The sequence below is a fragment of the Podarcis tiliguerta genome, assembly GCF_965153285.1.
Source record: "Podarcis tiliguerta genome assembly, chromosome: 16".
In the NCBI taxonomy this organism is placed as follows: domain Eukaryota; kingdom Metazoa; phylum Chordata; class Lepidosauria; order Squamata; family Lacertidae; genus Podarcis; species Podarcis tiliguerta.
This window is the reverse complement of record NC_139549.1, coordinates 26303948-26321390: the sequence shown is the minus strand read 5'-3', so window position 1 is coordinate 26321390 and position 17443 is coordinate 26303948. Positions and strand designations below refer to the sequence as shown.

General features: G+C 53.2%; 1 protein-coding gene across 9 annotated transcripts in view; it reads right to left on the bottom strand.

Moving 5' to 3' along the window:
* Positions 1-578: 578 nt before the first annotated feature.
* The window catches only part of CABP1 (calcium binding protein 1), an 81405-nt gene continuing 64540 nt past the window's right edge, over positions 579-17443 (bottom strand). For 8 of the 9 annotated variants that reach the window (XM_083417859.1, XM_083417857.1, XM_083417861.1 and 5 more), the window contains 5 exons: positions 14782-14812; positions 5617-5760; positions 4574-4683; positions 3307-3454; positions 579-1165 (listed from right to left, as the gene is read on the bottom strand). In XM_083417859.1, coding sequence (XP_083273985.1) covers positions 1140-1165; positions 3307-3454; positions 4574-4683; positions 5617-5760; positions 14782-14812 — 459 coding nt within the window. In that variant the 3' untranslated portion in view covers positions 579-1139. The remainder of the gene's footprint in view (positions 1166-3306; positions 3455-4573; positions 4684-5616; positions 5761-14781; positions 14813-17443) is intronic. The other variant, XM_083417854.1, reaches the window with a different exon arrangement.

The following is a 17443-nucleotide window of genomic DNA, read 5'->3' as shown; positions in this document are numbered from 1 at the left end:
GTTTTTTGTGTGTGTATGTGCTTTAAATATATGGTGTGGATGCAGCCAGTAAGGCAAAGGACATGTAAGTACCCTTTCCCCCCATTTTGATGTACAGAAGCCAAGTGGACTGGCAGCTGATTCTCTCTTCGGCACTAGCAAAGCGAGCATCCTCCATGGCACCTAAGGGCTATTGGTTAGTTTGTGTGACACACACAGCTCTGTGTTTCAAAAGAGGGATAAAGAGGAACAGATGGGGAGGGGCTGCCTCTTCATCATCAGAGGAGCCCTGATGGATCTGGTCAGTGTTCCATGGAGTCCAGTCACCTGTTCTCGGAGCAGCCAGCCAGATGTCTTGGAAATAGAATCTGAGCAAAACAGCACTCTTCCACCTGGGATTCCCAGGATTGGCATTTGGGGGCTTTTACTGCCTCTGACAATGGAGGTAGGACAGAGCCACTGAGGCTTTCCTCCTCCTCCTCCTCACACCTGCTGTCTCAAGCAGTTGTCTAATGGTAGGGCCGGCTCCATCGCTGTCACCATCCCCACTGCCTCAAGCCACCTCTCCTCCTCCCACAGAAGAGCCAGGCCTACCAAAGTCTTGCTCTTGTTATTTATGTTTTGCATTTCAAAGGTATATTTGCTCTCATTAACATAACCGCAGGGAGACACAAGAACATTCCGGGGAGGCTATAAATAACTCAACACAGATGATTAACAACACAAGGAGGCATGAGGCCAATACACAGTCAGTTCACTAAGGAAAAGAGTGCAATCAGTGGCAGGCACCAATCCCAGGTGGCTTTTTGCCATAAGCCACCAGTTTGAGAGAACCCCTTCCTTCTCTTTCACCTCTGCAGTGCTTGCCGGAAGAGTCAAGGCAGGGAAAGAGTTGTCACCTTCGCTTGCAAACGTGGCTGGTCCTGGAGCCCAGCGTCACCCAGGAACGCTTCCAGTTGCTGGAGATCGTCTTTTTTCACAGTGTGGAAGGGTGAAGGAGCATCAGGGCCACTTTGGGTCAGAGAGGCAGGTTGGCGTCTCGCACTGTCTCGAGCGCAGCCAGTGCGTCAGCCTTTGCATAGGAACATTGGGGCTGGGCGCTCCATTCAGGTCCTCGTCTTCCCTCAGCTGCTGATTCATTTTCAGCCCAAGAACCATACTCAGCGGGACATCATCCTGACAAACTCTGCAGGCAAGAAGGAAAGAGAAAAAGGAAAAAAGATCCACATCATACGTTTAAAACACATTAATGTAGCACTTCAACAGTCCTAGCTTTCCCCAGTAATACTCGGAGCTGTAGTGCATCCCTCACTAGGATGACGAGATATGTCATCCAAAACTGGTTTGAAGTCCATATTTTGATATCGGTTTCATAATTTTTGACCTGGCAATATATTGCAAATCATGATGTGCGTGCATGCTATGCACAAATCACAGTGTGGGGAAAACTCTGAAGCCAGCCAATGCTTCTCGCGATTCCTGCGGCCCCGGTTAACTCTGCTGGCTCAGTTCTCCCCTGCTTCCTGCAGCAGGCAGCGAATCACAAGAGCAAAAATCACAATGCAGGAGAAACCATGAAGCCTGCCAATGCCTCTACATATCTCCATCTTTATTTCAGACATCATGATATATTGATATATCGCGATGTTTAGCTGGTGAAAGATCAGTGTTGAAAACCAGTTTTCACCCAGCCCTAACCTTCACAGTGCTACAATTTCCAGCACTCCTAACAAACTACAGTTCCCAGGATTCTCTGGGGGTGTCATTTGCTTTAAACTTATGGTACGGATGTGTCAATAGAGAAGGAAGGTGCGTAGAAAGTGGCCTTATACTGAGTCAGGATGCTGGTCGATTAGGGCGAGTAAGGCACTGCTTTGCTAGTCTCAGTCTGCCCAGACATTCTTCCAGCTGCCTGCCTTCTTGCAACTAAGTCAAGTGGTGACCCTGTTTGTCAGCTTCCTCCTCCTCCTTAGTCTCAGTGTTGCCCCTTGTAGAACTCAGCAGGGGGACAAAACTAGAATCACTTAACTATCATAGGCTCTGGTGCCACCTACTGTTGGCCCTACCAGTCTCTGGTGCCACCTACTGTTAGGCACCAACCACCACTGCCTACACCAGCCTTCACCAACCTGATGCCCTCCATATATTTCAGGCTACAGCTCCCGTCAGCCTCAGTCAGCACAGTGTGTGCTCTTACCAGCCCCAGCATCAAATGGCCATACTAGGGTCTGATAGGAGTTGCAGTTCAAGACATCTGGAGGGCATCAGGTTGGAGAAGGCAGCTGCAAAGCACTAGATGATCTGAGGGCTGTGCAGGAATAGTGATAATGAATAATCAATCACTTGCTGCTTCAAGCACTGAATATTATTCAGGACATTTAAAAACAAAATAAAAAATATCTTCCTTTGGTCTTCACCAGCTTCCAGATAGCAGCTTCTTAGAAATGTTGACATTATGAACCGACTCAGTTGAGATTGGTCACAGATGGATGAGAGCCAAAAAGCTAAAGGAGGTTCTGTGGAAGAACGGTTTGCCTGACCAGTGAGTGGATTTGGCCCTTTCTGCAGGGGGTTGCATGCCCCCTTAAGGATCAGGTTTACACTGTATGTGTGTTTTATTGTTAGATCCAGGCTTCCTGTTGGAGGTCCAAATGTCCATGCCATGAAACACTTTTCATAAGTTTAGGAGATCCCCAATGGGCAGAGGTAGCCTGGCCACAAATATCCAGGATGTGGCCCTCCAAGCCTCTCTTTCTGGCCCTCGGGACTCTCCCTAAGGCCCTGCTTCACACCATTATTGTGTGCTTTTGCCTGCCTCCAATGTTTCCTGCAAGGACAATTCCTGACGGGACGTATTGTCGGGTGAGTGCCAGGAGCAGGTCAGTAATAACTCACAGAGTGTCAGTGAAGCCGACTCTTTATTCAAAGAAACAAATAGCTCAGAAGGCCAGGCTTAACAAGCACAGCAACTCTTCCTGGTAGATCTTGCCCCAGTAAGGCAGTTGTGAGGACTGAAGGCCCCTGCCATCACACAGATGCCTCAGCCTCCTCCTCCCCAGGGTCCTTCCCAAGCAATTTGAGACTCAGTCAACAGGTCTGTCTCTGCTCCACCCTCTTCATGCCTCTTCTGATCCTGGGAAACCAGGGGGGACGGCAGCTGGTTGCAGTAAGAGGGCATTCCCTTGAGGGTTACCCAGCTGGTGCCTGCTACCATTCCTCTGCATCCAGCTAGTCCATGATTCACATTGGGCATGCCCTTCATTGGAACCGGGCGCAGATCTGCTGCTTGTCCAGTGGGAAACCCCTCACTCACTCACTCTCTCTCACCTTCAAAATCCACTCGTCCGTCTCCATTCAGGTCGACGTCCCTTATTATATCTTCTATGTCCCGGTGCCCCACTTGCTGCCCAAGCAGCTTCTTCATTGCTTCTCGTAGTTCATTGGTGCTGATCTCTCCATCACCATTTGTATCAAACTGCAAGGAAGCAACAGATGTCAGGGACTGTTAGAATGGAACTGGTCAGATTTCTCAGGACCCACCCCTCTCATCTCCACAGTTGCCAGTGTCCTTTCTCACCTCTTGAGCCACTCTGGCAAGAACATCACTTGATTGAAACCAGACTGGTATCTCTGCTTTTTGCTTTAAGTTATTTATATCCTGCCTTTTGTGAAAAACACTTTAAAGGTGCATTGCAGAGGTAGGGAGGAACCTGTCCACCCCCACCCTCCCCCAGCTCCCACCAAGCTCTGCTAAATGTTCTGGATGGTGAGAAGTCTAGCAATATCTGGAGGAGGGCACAGAGGAAGATTAAAACTCACATTTTGATTTATAGTAGACTGCCCACATGCAATTCTGCTGTATTAGTTGTTCCAAGATGCTTCCCCATTACTGCACTTTTGCCATCTGGGATGCACCCTTGCAGTATAGCACAACGAATGTGGGACAAATGCTCCCCAAACATTTGTGGTAAGGAAAGTTACAGGCTTTCAGCAGAAAGTTATAGGACATGCACTGACTGAAAGCAAAGCTATATGTGCATCCTGAAAATTTTGCAAAAGTATTGAGAGTGGGATCACACATAACTGCCCTGATGTCACCAAGAGCACAAATCACAAATGCACACAAAAAAGGGAGTGTCTGGAGGGGTCCTTGGAGAAATCCATGGCTCTCCATGGCCACGAGCCATGATGACTACGTATGTTGGAGGCAGTGTGCTTCTGAATACCAGTGGCTGGGAATTACAAGTGACTAGGAATTACAAGAGTTCCTGCTGTGCTCGGGTCCTGCTTCTGGATTTCCAGTCAGAGCATCTAGTTGGCCACTGTGATAAGAGAATGCTGGACTAGATGAGCCCCCTTTGGCCTCATCCCACCTCAGGGATTTACCTTTATTCCCTGCCTGTGAGCTTCCACAAGGCATCTGATTGGCTAGTGTGGGAAGCAGGATGCCTGATCCATTTGCAAGGTACAGAGATGGGTTGTGCATATAAGGAGCTAGATGATCTTTCAGGTATCCCGATCCCAAGCTGTATACCACCTTGAACTGGTAGACAGTTTGCAACACACTGAAGGGGCAGCACAATCTGGCTCTCACCTCCCTGAAGGCATCGCGTAGCTCCTTGACCCCAATCATGTCTGCCGTCTCTGCCAGAAGCTTTGGTCCCATCAGCTCCACAAAGTCATCGAAATCTACATGGCCGCCCTCTAGGAACACAGAGCGAGGAGGGAGTACAGTAAGATACTGACCACCATTTTAAGAAGAATACAGACAAATTGCAATGGGTTCAGAGGAAGGGCAACGAAGATGGTCAGCTGTATGGAAAACAAGTCCTGTCAGGGCAAGGAGAAAGAGCCAGTTATGTTCACCCTGGAGAGGACTCAGGGGGAACATGTTTTCAAATACTGCCAAGCATCCACAGGAAGGGGTCCCATTCCTGACTGTGAAAAGGGGAATATTGCATCCACGGCCTGCACCCAACTGAGTCCTACTTAGAGGAGACCCGTTGAAATGGATGGATGTGACTTACTTGGCTATGCTGTGCTTCCATGGCCAGAGACAGTAATGCTTCTGAATACCAGTTGCTACAAATCATAGGACGGGAGAATGTTCTTATGCTCAGGACCTGTTTGTGGGTTTGATGTTTTAAATCAGGCATCCTCAAACTCAGCCCACTGTAACTCCCATTATCCCTAGCTAACAGGACCAGTGGTCAGGGATGATGGGAACTGTAGTCCCCAAACAGCTGGAGGACCGAGTTTCGGGGTGTCTGTTTTAAATTGTTAGAAGCTGCGAAGAGTGGCTAGTGCAACCTAGTCAGATGGGCAGCATATAAATAATAAATTGTTGTTGTTACTAGCAGAACTTAGTTTGAGACAACCGCAGGTCAACTTTCTACAGATTTCTTTGACACCCCTAGTTCGAATAATCCAGTCTGGAAGTTTGCCAGAGCATGGAGTACAGCAGCCAAGCATAAGCTTAGTCTAGAAGTGGCCTGGGGGAGTTGTGCTTGTGCAGAAAGGCAGACCAAAGGGAGATGAGGAAGACATTGCCCAGAAGACTGGAAAAACCTAACCGGGAGTGAGAGTGGCACTGTGGAGGGAGGTGGGATGCCCCCTTGGCAGGTGACTGGCACTCACGGTTCATGTTGATCTGCTGGGAGAGCTCAATAAGTTCCATTTCCGTTGGCATGTAGCCCATGGTGCGCATGCAGTTGCCCAGGTCTCGACAGTTGATGTAGCCATCCCTGTCCTTATCAAACTCCTTGAAGGCTTCTCTCAGTTCTGTTGAGGTGAATCCAATCAGAGAACGCGGCTGTCAGTGGTGGCTACAAACATGGCCTGGAATGAACCCACTTTGGAAAAGAAGGGCCACAGGTCATCCGTGGCAGAGCAGCTGCTTGGCATGCAGAGAGGCCCAGGTTCAACCCCCAGTGGCATCTCTAGTTAGGGCTAGGAATTTCTCCTTGGTCTGAAACCCTGGAGTCAGTGTTGACAGTGTTCTCAATGTTTTCAATTAAGGGGTGATTTAAATAGGATGCTACCTTATACTGAATCAGACTTTTGGTCCATCTAGTTCAGTACAGTGGTACCTCAGGTTACAAATGCTTCGGGTTACGAACTCCACTAACCCGGAAGTAGTTGCTCTGGGTTGCGAACTTTGCCCCAGGATGAGAATGGAAATTGCGCGCTGGCAGCAGGAGGCCCCATTAGTGAAAGCAAGCCTCAGTGTGATGGCCTGGGATTCCGATTCGGAGGATGAAACAGAGGAATCCCGGCCTGCACAGGAGTCCCCGCCTCCAGGGCCGGCTGAACTGGGGCAAGGCCTAGATGCTGAAGAGCCTGCACCTGTGGCAGTGCATCAGGAGCTGGCCCCAGGTGAAGCCCTTCTGGCCCCAGAGAGGCTTGACGACTCAGTGGCCACAGGTGAGCCTCCTCCAGGGCCCAGTAACCCTTCGGCCTCTCCTGATCTGCAGAGGTTTAGAGCAGAGAGGCGAAGGGAACTGGTTGCCCCCAGGAGGAGTGCTCGCCTTAAGGCCAGGGGAGGCGGGGCTCCTGGGGGCCGGGACCGCCCCTGGCCTTAGAAGAGGATAAAAGCCCAGTCAGCCCGGCCCCAGGTTGCGGGAGCAACGTCGTTGTTGGCTTCGGACCTTCCTGCGTTCCTGATCCCTGCTCGGCCTCCTGTTCCTGACTATCCGGTACTCCTGTTCCCTGCTCGGCCTCCTGTCCCCGACCATCCGGTGTTCCTGTTCCCTGCACAGCCTCCTGTTCCAGCGTTCCTGTTCACCGCCCGGCACTCTGCCTCGGACCTTGCCCCTCTTCGTGTGGACTCTGCTACACCCAAGGTACCTTACCCCCGGGACCAGCACAGTTTGCTCCCGCCACCTCCCGCACTCCCCCTTCGTAGGGGTGCGTTCGGGAAGAGCCAGAGGCCATGGCTGAACAGGCGGCTGCACTGGTGGCTTTGGCCCAGGAGAACCAGGCCTTGTCTCACACCGTGCAGCAGCTCAGTGACGCGGTTGAGGCACTTCAGCAACGCTTGGAAGCCCTACCGGCTCCTGGGGCCGACGCCCCGGCTCCGGGCAAGTACCCAGTGGCTTTGCCTGAGAAATTTGATGGAGCCCCGGCCAGCTTTCCCATGTTCCTGGCCCAGGCCAAACTGTATATTCAGGGGCGAGCCCGGAACTTTCCTGACGACCGTACCAAGGTGCACTTTTTGATTAGCTTGTTAAAGGACCAGGCGGCCAAGTGGGCGTTGCCGCTACTCAGGCAAGACTCCCCCTTGCTGGCAGACTATACGGGGTTTTGCAATCGTTTGGAGGCCGCGTTCGGCAACCCCCAGAAAGAGAGTCAAGCCAACCGGGCGATTCGGCATTTGAAACAGGGCAAGTCCACGGTGGCCACATATACCACGGAGTTTCGGCTGTTGGCACAGGACTTGACCTGGAATGACTCGGCACTGCGGGACCAGTATCTCGAAGGGCTTTCGGACGAGGTACTGGACCAGTTGGCCACAATGGAACGCCCCACCACGCTGGACACTCTCATTCAACGGAGTCTACAAATAGACGACCGGTTGGAGGATCGTCGTCAGGCCCGGGGTCGCCGACACTTCCAGTTCACGGCACCAGCTTTTTCCGGCAGCCCCACGGTCACAACTGATTTAACGGAGGAGCCTATGCAGCTCGGGGCAGTGCGGCCACGCCTTTCCCCCGCAGAGAAGGCGCGGCGTCGGGATGGAAATCTCTGTCTTTACTGTGGCGGAAGTGGACACTTCGCTCGGTCCTGCCCTGAGAAACGCCAGCCGCAGGGAAACCGCCAACCCCAGTAGCTGATGGCCCTAGCTACCGGGGGTCCCAAACCGTACAGAATGGGCCCGCACCAATGGACTTGCAACATCTTATGGTTTCGGTACGTTTATACCCTCCAGGTGGGCCCTGGATCCTCACCCATGCTTTGGTAGATTCAGGGGCAACCCGCTCCTATATGGACGCTGCTTTTGCCGCCCATCATCAGGTGCCACTTCGGAACAAGCCAGTACCGGTCCAGGTGGAAGCGATTGACGGACGACTTCTGCGGTCAGGTGCCGTTACTCAGGAGACCCAGCCTCTGGTCCTGTGTCTCCAGCAGCACCGGGAGTTGCGAACTTTGGACATTGCCTCTATGCCCCGCTTCCCCCTGGTGCTCGGGATGGACTGGCTGGAAGCCCACAACGTGCAGATTGACTGGGTCAAACGGACCGTGCACTTCCCAGTCCCATGTTCCCATGCTCAATCCGGAACGCTGGCGTCCGCGCCCTCAGAGGAGGCAGCACCCACGCTCCCAGCCGTGTACCAGGACTACCAGGACGTGTTCGAGGAACGGGGGGCAGACCAGCTGCCGCCGCATCGGCCTTTTGACTGCGGCATAGACCTCCAACCCGGAGCGCCTTTACCAGTGAGTCGCTTATATTCCCTAACAGAGCCAGAGCGCGAGGCTTTGCAGGACTTCTTGCGCAAGAACCTGGAGCGTGGGTTCATTAGGCCTTCCACCTCGCCCACCGCGGCACCGGTGCTTTTTGTTAAGAAGAAATGTGGGGAACTCCGCCCTTGCCATGATTACCGAGCCCTGAACAAAATTACCGTCCCAGACCGGTACCCCTTGCCCCTTATCTCGGAGCTGCTGGAGCGGGTGCAAGGGGCACAGGTGTTCACCAAGCTGGACCTCCGGGGGGCCTACAACTTGATTCGGATCCGAGCCGGGGATGAGTGGAAGACAGCGTTTGGGACCCGGTACGGGCAGTTCGAATATTTGGTTATGCCTTTCGGTTTGTGCAACGCGCCTGCTGTGTTTCAACGCTACATCAACCACGTGTTTCAGGACTTGTTAGACAAGTACGTGGTGGTGTATTTGGATGACATACTGATTTACTCCCGTGACCCGGCCCGCCATGAGGGACATGTCCGGACCGTGCTGCAGCGCTTGCGTGAGCACCGTTTGTACGCAAAGCTCAGCAAGTGCGAGTTCCATCAGCGGACTGTGGACTTCCTTGGTCACCGGCTCTCTCCAGATGGGGTGCAAATGGACCCGGGGAAGGTGACAGCGGTTCAAGAATGGGCGGCACCCCGGAACCGCAAGGACCTACAGCGTTTCCTGGGGTTCGCCAATTACTACCGGACCTTCATCGCTGATTATGCTCATCGCACCACCCCGTTGACCCGGCTACTGCGCCCAAAGACGCCGTTTTCCTGGGACAAGGAGGCAGAGGAGGCGTTTCAGGGGTTGAAGGCCTGTTTCCAGAGGGCACCAATCTTACAACATCCTGACCCCTCTCGACCCTTTGTGGTGGAGACCGACGCTTCCAGTACGGCTCTCGGTGCCGTCTTGTCTCAACAGATTGGTCCTGAAGCGCCACTCTTACCCTGTGCCTTCTATTCCCGCCAGCTCCTACCAGCGGAGCGTAACTATACTGTGTGGGAGCGGGAACTACTGGCCATCAAGGTAGCCTTTGAGGTCTGGCGCCACCATCTTGAGGGGGCACGACATCCGGTGGAGGTGAGAACCGACCACCGGAACCTGGAGTACCTCCAGACCACCCGCAAGCTGAACCAAAGACAGATCCGGTGGGCGTTGTTCTTTTCCCGGTTCCAGTTCCGGATCCGCTACATCCCTAGCTCTCAGAATCAGAAGGCGGATGCCCTGTCCCGGAAACCTGAAGACAACGCAGACACGGTACAGCAAGCAGAACCCACCACGATCCTACCTCCGGCTGCATTCCTGGCCACCCAGGAGGCGCAGCCACTGCAGGTTCGGGTGCGGGAACAGCAGCGGGTCGACGCTTGGGCCCAGGAACGACTCCGGGAGCTGGCTGAAGGGTCCAGCCCACAGTATCCGGGGCTGGTCCTGCATCAGGGCCTTCTGCTGCACCACGGTCGTCTGTACATCCCGCCAGGGCCACTACGGCTGGAGGTTCTCCGGATGGCCCATGATGCCCCAGCAGCGGGGCACTTTGGACGGTATCGGACCACCCATCTGGTCAGTCGAGAGTTTTGGTGGCCCCGCCTGAAGGCTGACGTGGCTCGCTACGTTGCTGGTTGTGATGTCTGCCGGCGCGCTAAGGGACCTACCGGGCGACCCCCCGGCCTACTTCAGCCATTGCCAGTTCCACCGCACCCTTGGCACACGGTTTCGTTGGACTTTGTAGTGGACTTACCCTCGTCTCGTGGCTGTACCTGCCTTCTGGTTTTCTCCGACCATTTCACCAAGATGGTGCACTGCGCTCCCTGTCCATCTGTACCCACAGCCAAGGAAACTGCTCAGCTGTACCTTCAGCATGTCTTCCGCCTGCATGGCCTACCTGAGCGCGTGGTGTCCGACCGGGGCGTTCAGTTCACATCCCGGTTCTGGCAAGCACTACACCAGACCCTCGGGACGGAGGTCTGCCTCTCGTCAGCCTATCACCCACAGACCGATGGCCAGACGGAACGGGCGAACGCGGTGCTGGAGCAGTACCTCCGGTGTTACTGCAGCTACCAGCAGGATGACTGGGTCGACCACCTGGCATTGGCGGAGTTCGCCTACAATAACGCGGTGAATGCGTCCACCCAGCAGACCCCGTTCCAGGCCAGTTATGGTTATCATCCACGGCTGTTTCCAGAGGTGCTGCCGACATCCGCAGTCCCGGCGGTGACGGAGTGGCTTCAAGAGCTCCAGTCCCAGCAACAGCTTTTGGTGGAGCAACTGCACCAGGCCAAGGAAGCGTACAAGGCCCAGGCCGACCGCCACCGCCAGGTGGGGCCGGAACTTCGCGTCGGTGACCTGGTTTGGCTCTCCACTCGCCACCTCCACCCCTCTCGACCTTCGCGGAAGTTGGACGCCCGCTTCACCGGCCCGTTCCCTATCGTAGACCAAGTCTCTCCTGTGGCATTTCGTCTCCGGTTACCCGCAACCCTGAAGGTTCACCCGGTCTTCCACAGGTCCCTTTTGAGTCCGGTGGCCCCACCCGACGAGTTCCACCCGAACCGTCCCCGACCGCAGCCAGTGTTGGTTCGGGGAGAGCCTGAGTACGAGGTGGAACGCATCCTGGACTCCCGATACCGCAGGGGAAAGCTGCAGTATCTCATTGACTGGAAGGGGTACGGACCGGAGGACCGTTCCTGGGAACCTGCGGCCAACGTCCACGCACCTGCCTGCCTCCGAGAGTTCCATGCGACGTACCCCGGCAAGCCGGGTCCGGACCCTCGGTTGAGGGGGGGGCCTGGGAGGGGGGATGGTGTGATGGCCTGGGATTCCGATTCGGAGGATGAAACAGAGGAATCCCGGCCTGCACAGGAGTCCCCGCCTCCAGGGCCGGCTGAACTGGGGCAAGGCCTAGATGCTGAAGAGCCTGCACCTGTGGCAGTGCATCAGGAGCTGGCCCCAGGTGAAGCCCTTCTGGCCCCAGAGAGGCTTGACGACTCAGTGGCCACAGGTGAGCCTCCTCCAGGGCCCAGTAACCCTTCGGCCTCTCCTGATCTGCAGAGGTTTAGAGCAGAGAGGCGAAGGGAACTGGTTGCCCCCAGGAGGAGTGCTCGCCTTAAGGCCAGGGGAGGCGGGGCTCCTGGGGGCCGGGACCGCCCCTGGCCTTAGAAGAGGATAAAAGCCCAGTCAGCCCGGCCCCAGGTTGCGGGAGCAACGTCGTTGTTGGCTTCGGACCTTCCTGCGTTCCTGATCCCTGCTCGGCCTCCTGTTCCTGACTATCCGGTACTCCTGTTCCCTGCTCGGCCTCCTGTCCCCGACCATCCGGTGTTCCTGTTCCCTGCACAGCCTCCTGTTCCAGCGTTCCTGTTCACCGCCCGGCACTCTGCCTCGGACCTTGCCCCTCTTCGTGTGGACTCTGCTACACCCAAGGTACCTTACCCCCGGGACCAGCACACTCAGGTTAAGAACGGTTTCGGGTTAAGAACGGACCTCTGGAACGAATTAAGTTTGTAATCCGAGGTACCACTGTATCATCTACACTGATTGGCAGCAGCTCTCAAGGGTTTCAAGAGTGGAATCTCCCCCAGCCTGACCTAGAAGTGCCAGGGATTTAACCTGTGGCCTTCTGCATGCCAAGCAGATGCTCTACCACTGAGCTATTTTCCTTAACGCTGGGGATGACTGTGCCTCAAATTAATGACTAGGAGGGGCATACCCTGTGGATTTTCTGCCACAGGCCCTGGTCCTCATCATGTTGTCTAGGTCCTCCTGCTATTGAGGCTAAGCTGTATGAGGTGTCCACAAAATGGACCGTGCCGTATGATCTGACATGTTGCTGGCATGGAGACAGAAAGGAGTGTGTGAAAGGTCTGTGGCAACAGAGTATTTTAGCATTGCCTTCCCCAGCCAGATGCCTTCCAGGTGTTGTGTACTCCAGCTCTCAACAGCCCCAACCCAGTGCTACCATGTGTCTGATCCACATGGAAGCAAAGGGGAGGCCAGGAGTTCCAAGCAGACAGGAAGGTGAGGCACCAACATCAGCACCTTGGAGAGGGACATAGAGGTGAGTTTCAGGAAAATGGTCAGTAATCCTCCAGCTGAGGCACAACACACAAGTTGCTTCAGCAGTGTTCTGGAGCAACTAGGAGATCTTTATAGCCTGTGCTAGGTATTCATTGGCGAGAAGCCTTACTCCCTGAATGCTGCATCTGGCCAGTAAAGGGCTACTACTTTCCACTTCTAGGTCCTGGGGTTTCAAGCTGTGGGATATCTTCTCAGGGCTCTCCTGATGCTAGAGGAGACTTTAGACCAGGCTTCCTCAAACTCGGCCCTCCAGTTTGAGACTATAGTTCCCATCATCCCTGACCACTGCTCCTGCTAGCTAGGGATCATGGGAGTTGTAGGCCAAAAACATCTCGAGGGCCGAGTTTGAGGAAGCCTGCTTTAGACCAATCCTGGGCCCCTCCTCTCTTCTTATGGTTCTTTGAACTGGAAGTAAACCAGACAGTCCTTGAAACAGAAAGAATGCCTTCAAATACCAAGGCTGTGCTTCTTATAGTACAGGAGTGGGGAACTTCAGGCCCAGGAGCTAAATATGGCTCTCTAAACCTTTCTATTCAGCTCCTGGGACTCTCTCCCTGAACCACACACCCTCACTAGCCACACCTCTCAATGACTCCAGTTCACAGTCTCTGAGAGTGTTTTCACCTGGCTGGAATGCATTTTATGGCCTGCTGCCCCAGCTATAGAAGGCACACATCTGATAGCTGTCTCTTTATTGACAAGTGAAACACTTACAGCAGCTCCCCCAGTGCTCCAGCTATACACATGCACCCATATTTTTAGCCTCTGGGCAGCTGTCCACAGGTCTGGACCATGCGAAGCAGTTGCAGAAATAGTGGGTCCACTCCTCTTGTTTGGCTTATATGCCCTCCTCTGATGGGTTGTGTGCCCGCAAACTGAGACTTCTCCTACATGGAAGTCATTGCTGCTCTTCCCTCTTCAAGCCCCTCTTGGTTCTAGGTGGGGAGTCAACCGGCTGTTCCCTTGTCTGAATAGTTCCTCTTCCTCTACCACATCCTGCATGCCTTCCTCTGTCTCAAACTGCCCTGACTCTTCCTTCTCCCATGGGCCTGGCTCCTGCCTTGTGGGTGGCACCTGACCCCATTAATTGCTGGTCCCCTCTTCTGAGTTGCACTCCCAGCCCCTGGCCTTTGCCACACACTCTTCAGACCCCTGCCAGTCTCTGACAATGCGCCCTGGAACTCTTGCTAGTCTGGATGGAGGAGAGAGGTGCTTTGTTTGTTCCCCATAAGGAAATGTGAACTTTAGTCTGATGAAGGTTCCCCACCTATGGTGCAGTAGGATACATGGCTACCCTAGTTTAAATAAAAGCATACACCTCCAGATGGATAGTGAGGCAATGCAACTTCTTACACTTCCTCAATTTCAAGGAGGATAGGACTATCAGTGGCTGCTAGCCAGGATAGCTATGCTCTGCCTCCACAGTCAGAGGCAGTAATGATTCCAAATACAGTTGTACCTTGGAAGTCGAACGGAATCCGTTCCGGAAGTCTGTTCGACGTCCAGAACATGAGGAAACCAAAGCACAGCTTCTGATTGGCTACAGGAAGCTCCTGCAGCCAATCAGAAGCCATGGAAACCCCATCGGACGTTTGGCTTCCCAAAGAACATTCGAAAAGCGGAACACTCACTTCCGGGTTTCGATCGTTTGGGAGCCAATTTGTTTGGGAGCCGAGGCGTTCGGGATCCAAGGTACGAGTGTTTCTAGGAATCACAGGAGAGGAGAGGGCTCTCGTGCTCAGGTCCTGCTTACAGGTTTCCCACAGGCATCTGGTTGGCCACTGTGAGAACAGGATGCCGGACTAGATGGGCCATTGACCTGCTATAACAGGGTCTTCTTATGTTCTTAAATAATTTGTGAATTATCATTCAGGTCGGTACAAAACCAGGAAGTGAGGGTGGCTGGCATCTCGTTGTTGGAAACCCCAGAAGGCCAGTAGTGCTTTCCCCTCAAAAGCAGCATATGAACATGAGAGCTGCCCTGCAGCCGAATCAGGCTAAAGCTGTGATTCCTGTGCTGCAGGGGGTTGGACTAAATAACCCTTTGGATCCACCTTGCGACTCTGAAGTTCTGTGATTCTAAAGGAGCATGTAGTCCAGCCTTTCACAGGGACTACTAGACGCCACTTGCAGCTGCCCTGCTCCCACTCTTGTAACCCTGTAGCTGGCATTCAGCTGGCCTGCTGCCTCTCATCTGGAGGTATCATATAGCTAGCATGCCTAGCTGTCACAGTCTTATCTACTCCATTTTATAGGTATAAAGAAGACAATCAAGAACCTTACCATCTATTTCTTCCGGCCGTAGTTCTCTGTCCTGCAAGGGAACAACAACAGGGATTAAAGCCAGCTCCTTTAGACGAAATCAAGGTTAAGGCAGGAACCTCTGGGCATATGTAGAGGCCAATGTCATCCCATTGGTCCATCAAAGCCAGAGTATTGTCTCCTGCGGACTTTGCCAACTTGGTGCCCTCCAGAGGCTTTGGACTCCTCCTGGCTACAGCCATATTTTCTCCTCCAGCACAGCCATGCTTGCAGGGGCTGATGGGAATGGTAGTTCAAAATAACTGGAAGGCATCAGGTTGGTCAAGTTGGTCTACTCTGACCAGCAGCAAACCTTCAAGATCCCAGGCAGGGACATAGGGTTCTTTTCTGGCCCTGGTTCCAGAGAGAGCATGTTGAGTGGAGATGCTGCCAGGAATTGACCCTGGGACCTTCTGCATGCAAAGCAGGTGCTCTGCCAGTGGCCTACAGTCTCTCCCCCAAGGCAAAAAGGCACATGGAAGAATTAAAACCCCATAACATTATCCTTCCCAGCAAGTGAACCTGAGAAAGAGCTGCGTTTCTGAAGCCTATCCCACTAGCCATGTCCTTCCACTTCTCAGATTTACACCAGCTCATTAGAGATGCTCACGCCAGAGAGCCAAGATTGCCTTGTTTCTAGGAACAGAAAGTGGAAGGCAGAATTAGGCTGGTGGCCATGATGAGCTCTCCCTAGAAGAGCTGGGAGCTGCTGGTACCTCCCTCCCAGCAGTCGGCTGAACTGGTGGAAACATCTCATGCCATTTGAGCCCCTCCCATGTTGCTCTGAGATCTCCAAAAAAAAACCCCTGGCTAGTAAGAAAATACTGGGGCTCTGGAAGCTGTAGGCACCAACTCAGGAAACCTAGGCAGCTGCCTTCTACTGAGTCAGACCACTGGGTCCATCTAGTTCACTGTTATCTACCCTGACTGGCAGTAATGGCTCTCCAGGGTTTCAGACTCAGAGGTCTCCCCCAGGCCTACCTGGAGATGCTGCTGGGGATTGGACCTGGGACCATCTGCATGCAAAACAGATGCTCTACTACTAAGCTATGGCCCCATCCATTCCTCAGATGTCTAGGGCAGAAAGGCAGCTCCTGAGAGAGACTGGAGCATCTGCAGACAAAGGTAACATGAGACAATGATTCAGCCCAGGCAAGAAGTACTTGCAAACGCCCAACATCTTGTTTTCAAGGGTGGATGGGATGGGTGGAGAAAGCTGCAGCAAGAGAAAGGAAAGCCCAGGCTGGAAATGCACTGCTGGCTGCCCAGGAAGAAGGGGCAACATCTCCAGATCTCCAGGCAATTGATGGCATAGGAAGGTGGGCAGACCACTCCCAGTTCTCAGCCTCTACCTTCTTGCCCCCATCAAGCTGCTCTAGGCCCACAGCAGGTTCCCACAAAAGGGTGTCCTCCATTTCCTGGGTCTCAAGCCCACAATGCTAGTTCCCCACCGACTCCTGTGCTTGTGAAAGAACAGCAGGTGCTCAGAGCCTCCTTCCAGTGGGGCAAACCCACTGGGTTGCAGAGGGGTGGGCCAGAGACAGAGCTGGGGAAATCCCTCCGTTTCAGTTTCTCTCAGTTGCTCATCTGTCCATTCCGAAGTTCAGTTCTCTGCATTTCCACATCAGTTTGTGATTGTTATTTAAGAAAACAAAAGCCCTAATGAAAACTCATCAGCAATTTAATGTAAATTTCTCCTAATCAACTCATTATTGTATGCAGTTTTGCCTAATGCAGCACATTTTTGCAATTCAGTATTCCCCTTACATAATGCATTTTTTAATGTTACAATATGTGCATTTTTCTGGACTCACATAAGCATTTTTCACGTGTTGCTTAGCTGGAGATCTGCATTGCAAAATTAAGAGAGATGTGGGTTTTTCAAAGGACAGCCGTGTTTTGGTTTGCATGTTGTTTGGGAATGTGCAAATTAGGTAGGATTCACTCTTCAAGGAGAAATTAATCACATTCCTGCCCGCTCCCTAGCCAAAGCAAAGATTCCTCTCTCCTTGTTGGAGGAGGATCTCTTGAGCTGAAAATCTCCCTCACCAAGCCAGCAATTTCAAAGTGTGCCATTATCCAATTTCTCCTGCTGCTTTTATTTAGTCTGATCGGAAGGGGTGGCGGCAGTAAACCTTAGTGGCAGTTTGCCTGGTTCTCTCTCTCTCTAAGGATTCCCCTCCCCATGACCTAGGAAGGGCCAAAGTAAGGGTTATTCTCATTGACAAACCTGGAGTAATAGATGGCCAACTTTACCCCATAAAACAGGGTTGGGGACCCTTTTTCATCCTGAGGGCCACATTCCCTACTGGGAAAGCTTCAGAGGGCCACATGCCAGTGGTGGGCAGGGCCAGAGACAACAGTGGGTGGAGCAACACTTGTAAATGTTACCTTTGTACAGTCAGCCAGTTTCTACACTCACAGCCCTCCTATGTACCCTCCTTCCAGGGAAGCAAGAGCCATGAGCAGAGATCAGTGACACATTCCAGCCAGCCAAAAACACTTTGGAGATGGGCAATGAGGGGTGTTGCCTGGGGAGAGTTCTGAGAGACAGCTAGAGATGCTGGGGGGGGGCACATTTGACCCCTGGGCCTGAGGTTCCACACCACTGCTGTAAGGTGTCTCAGGAATCATAAGTCTGTAG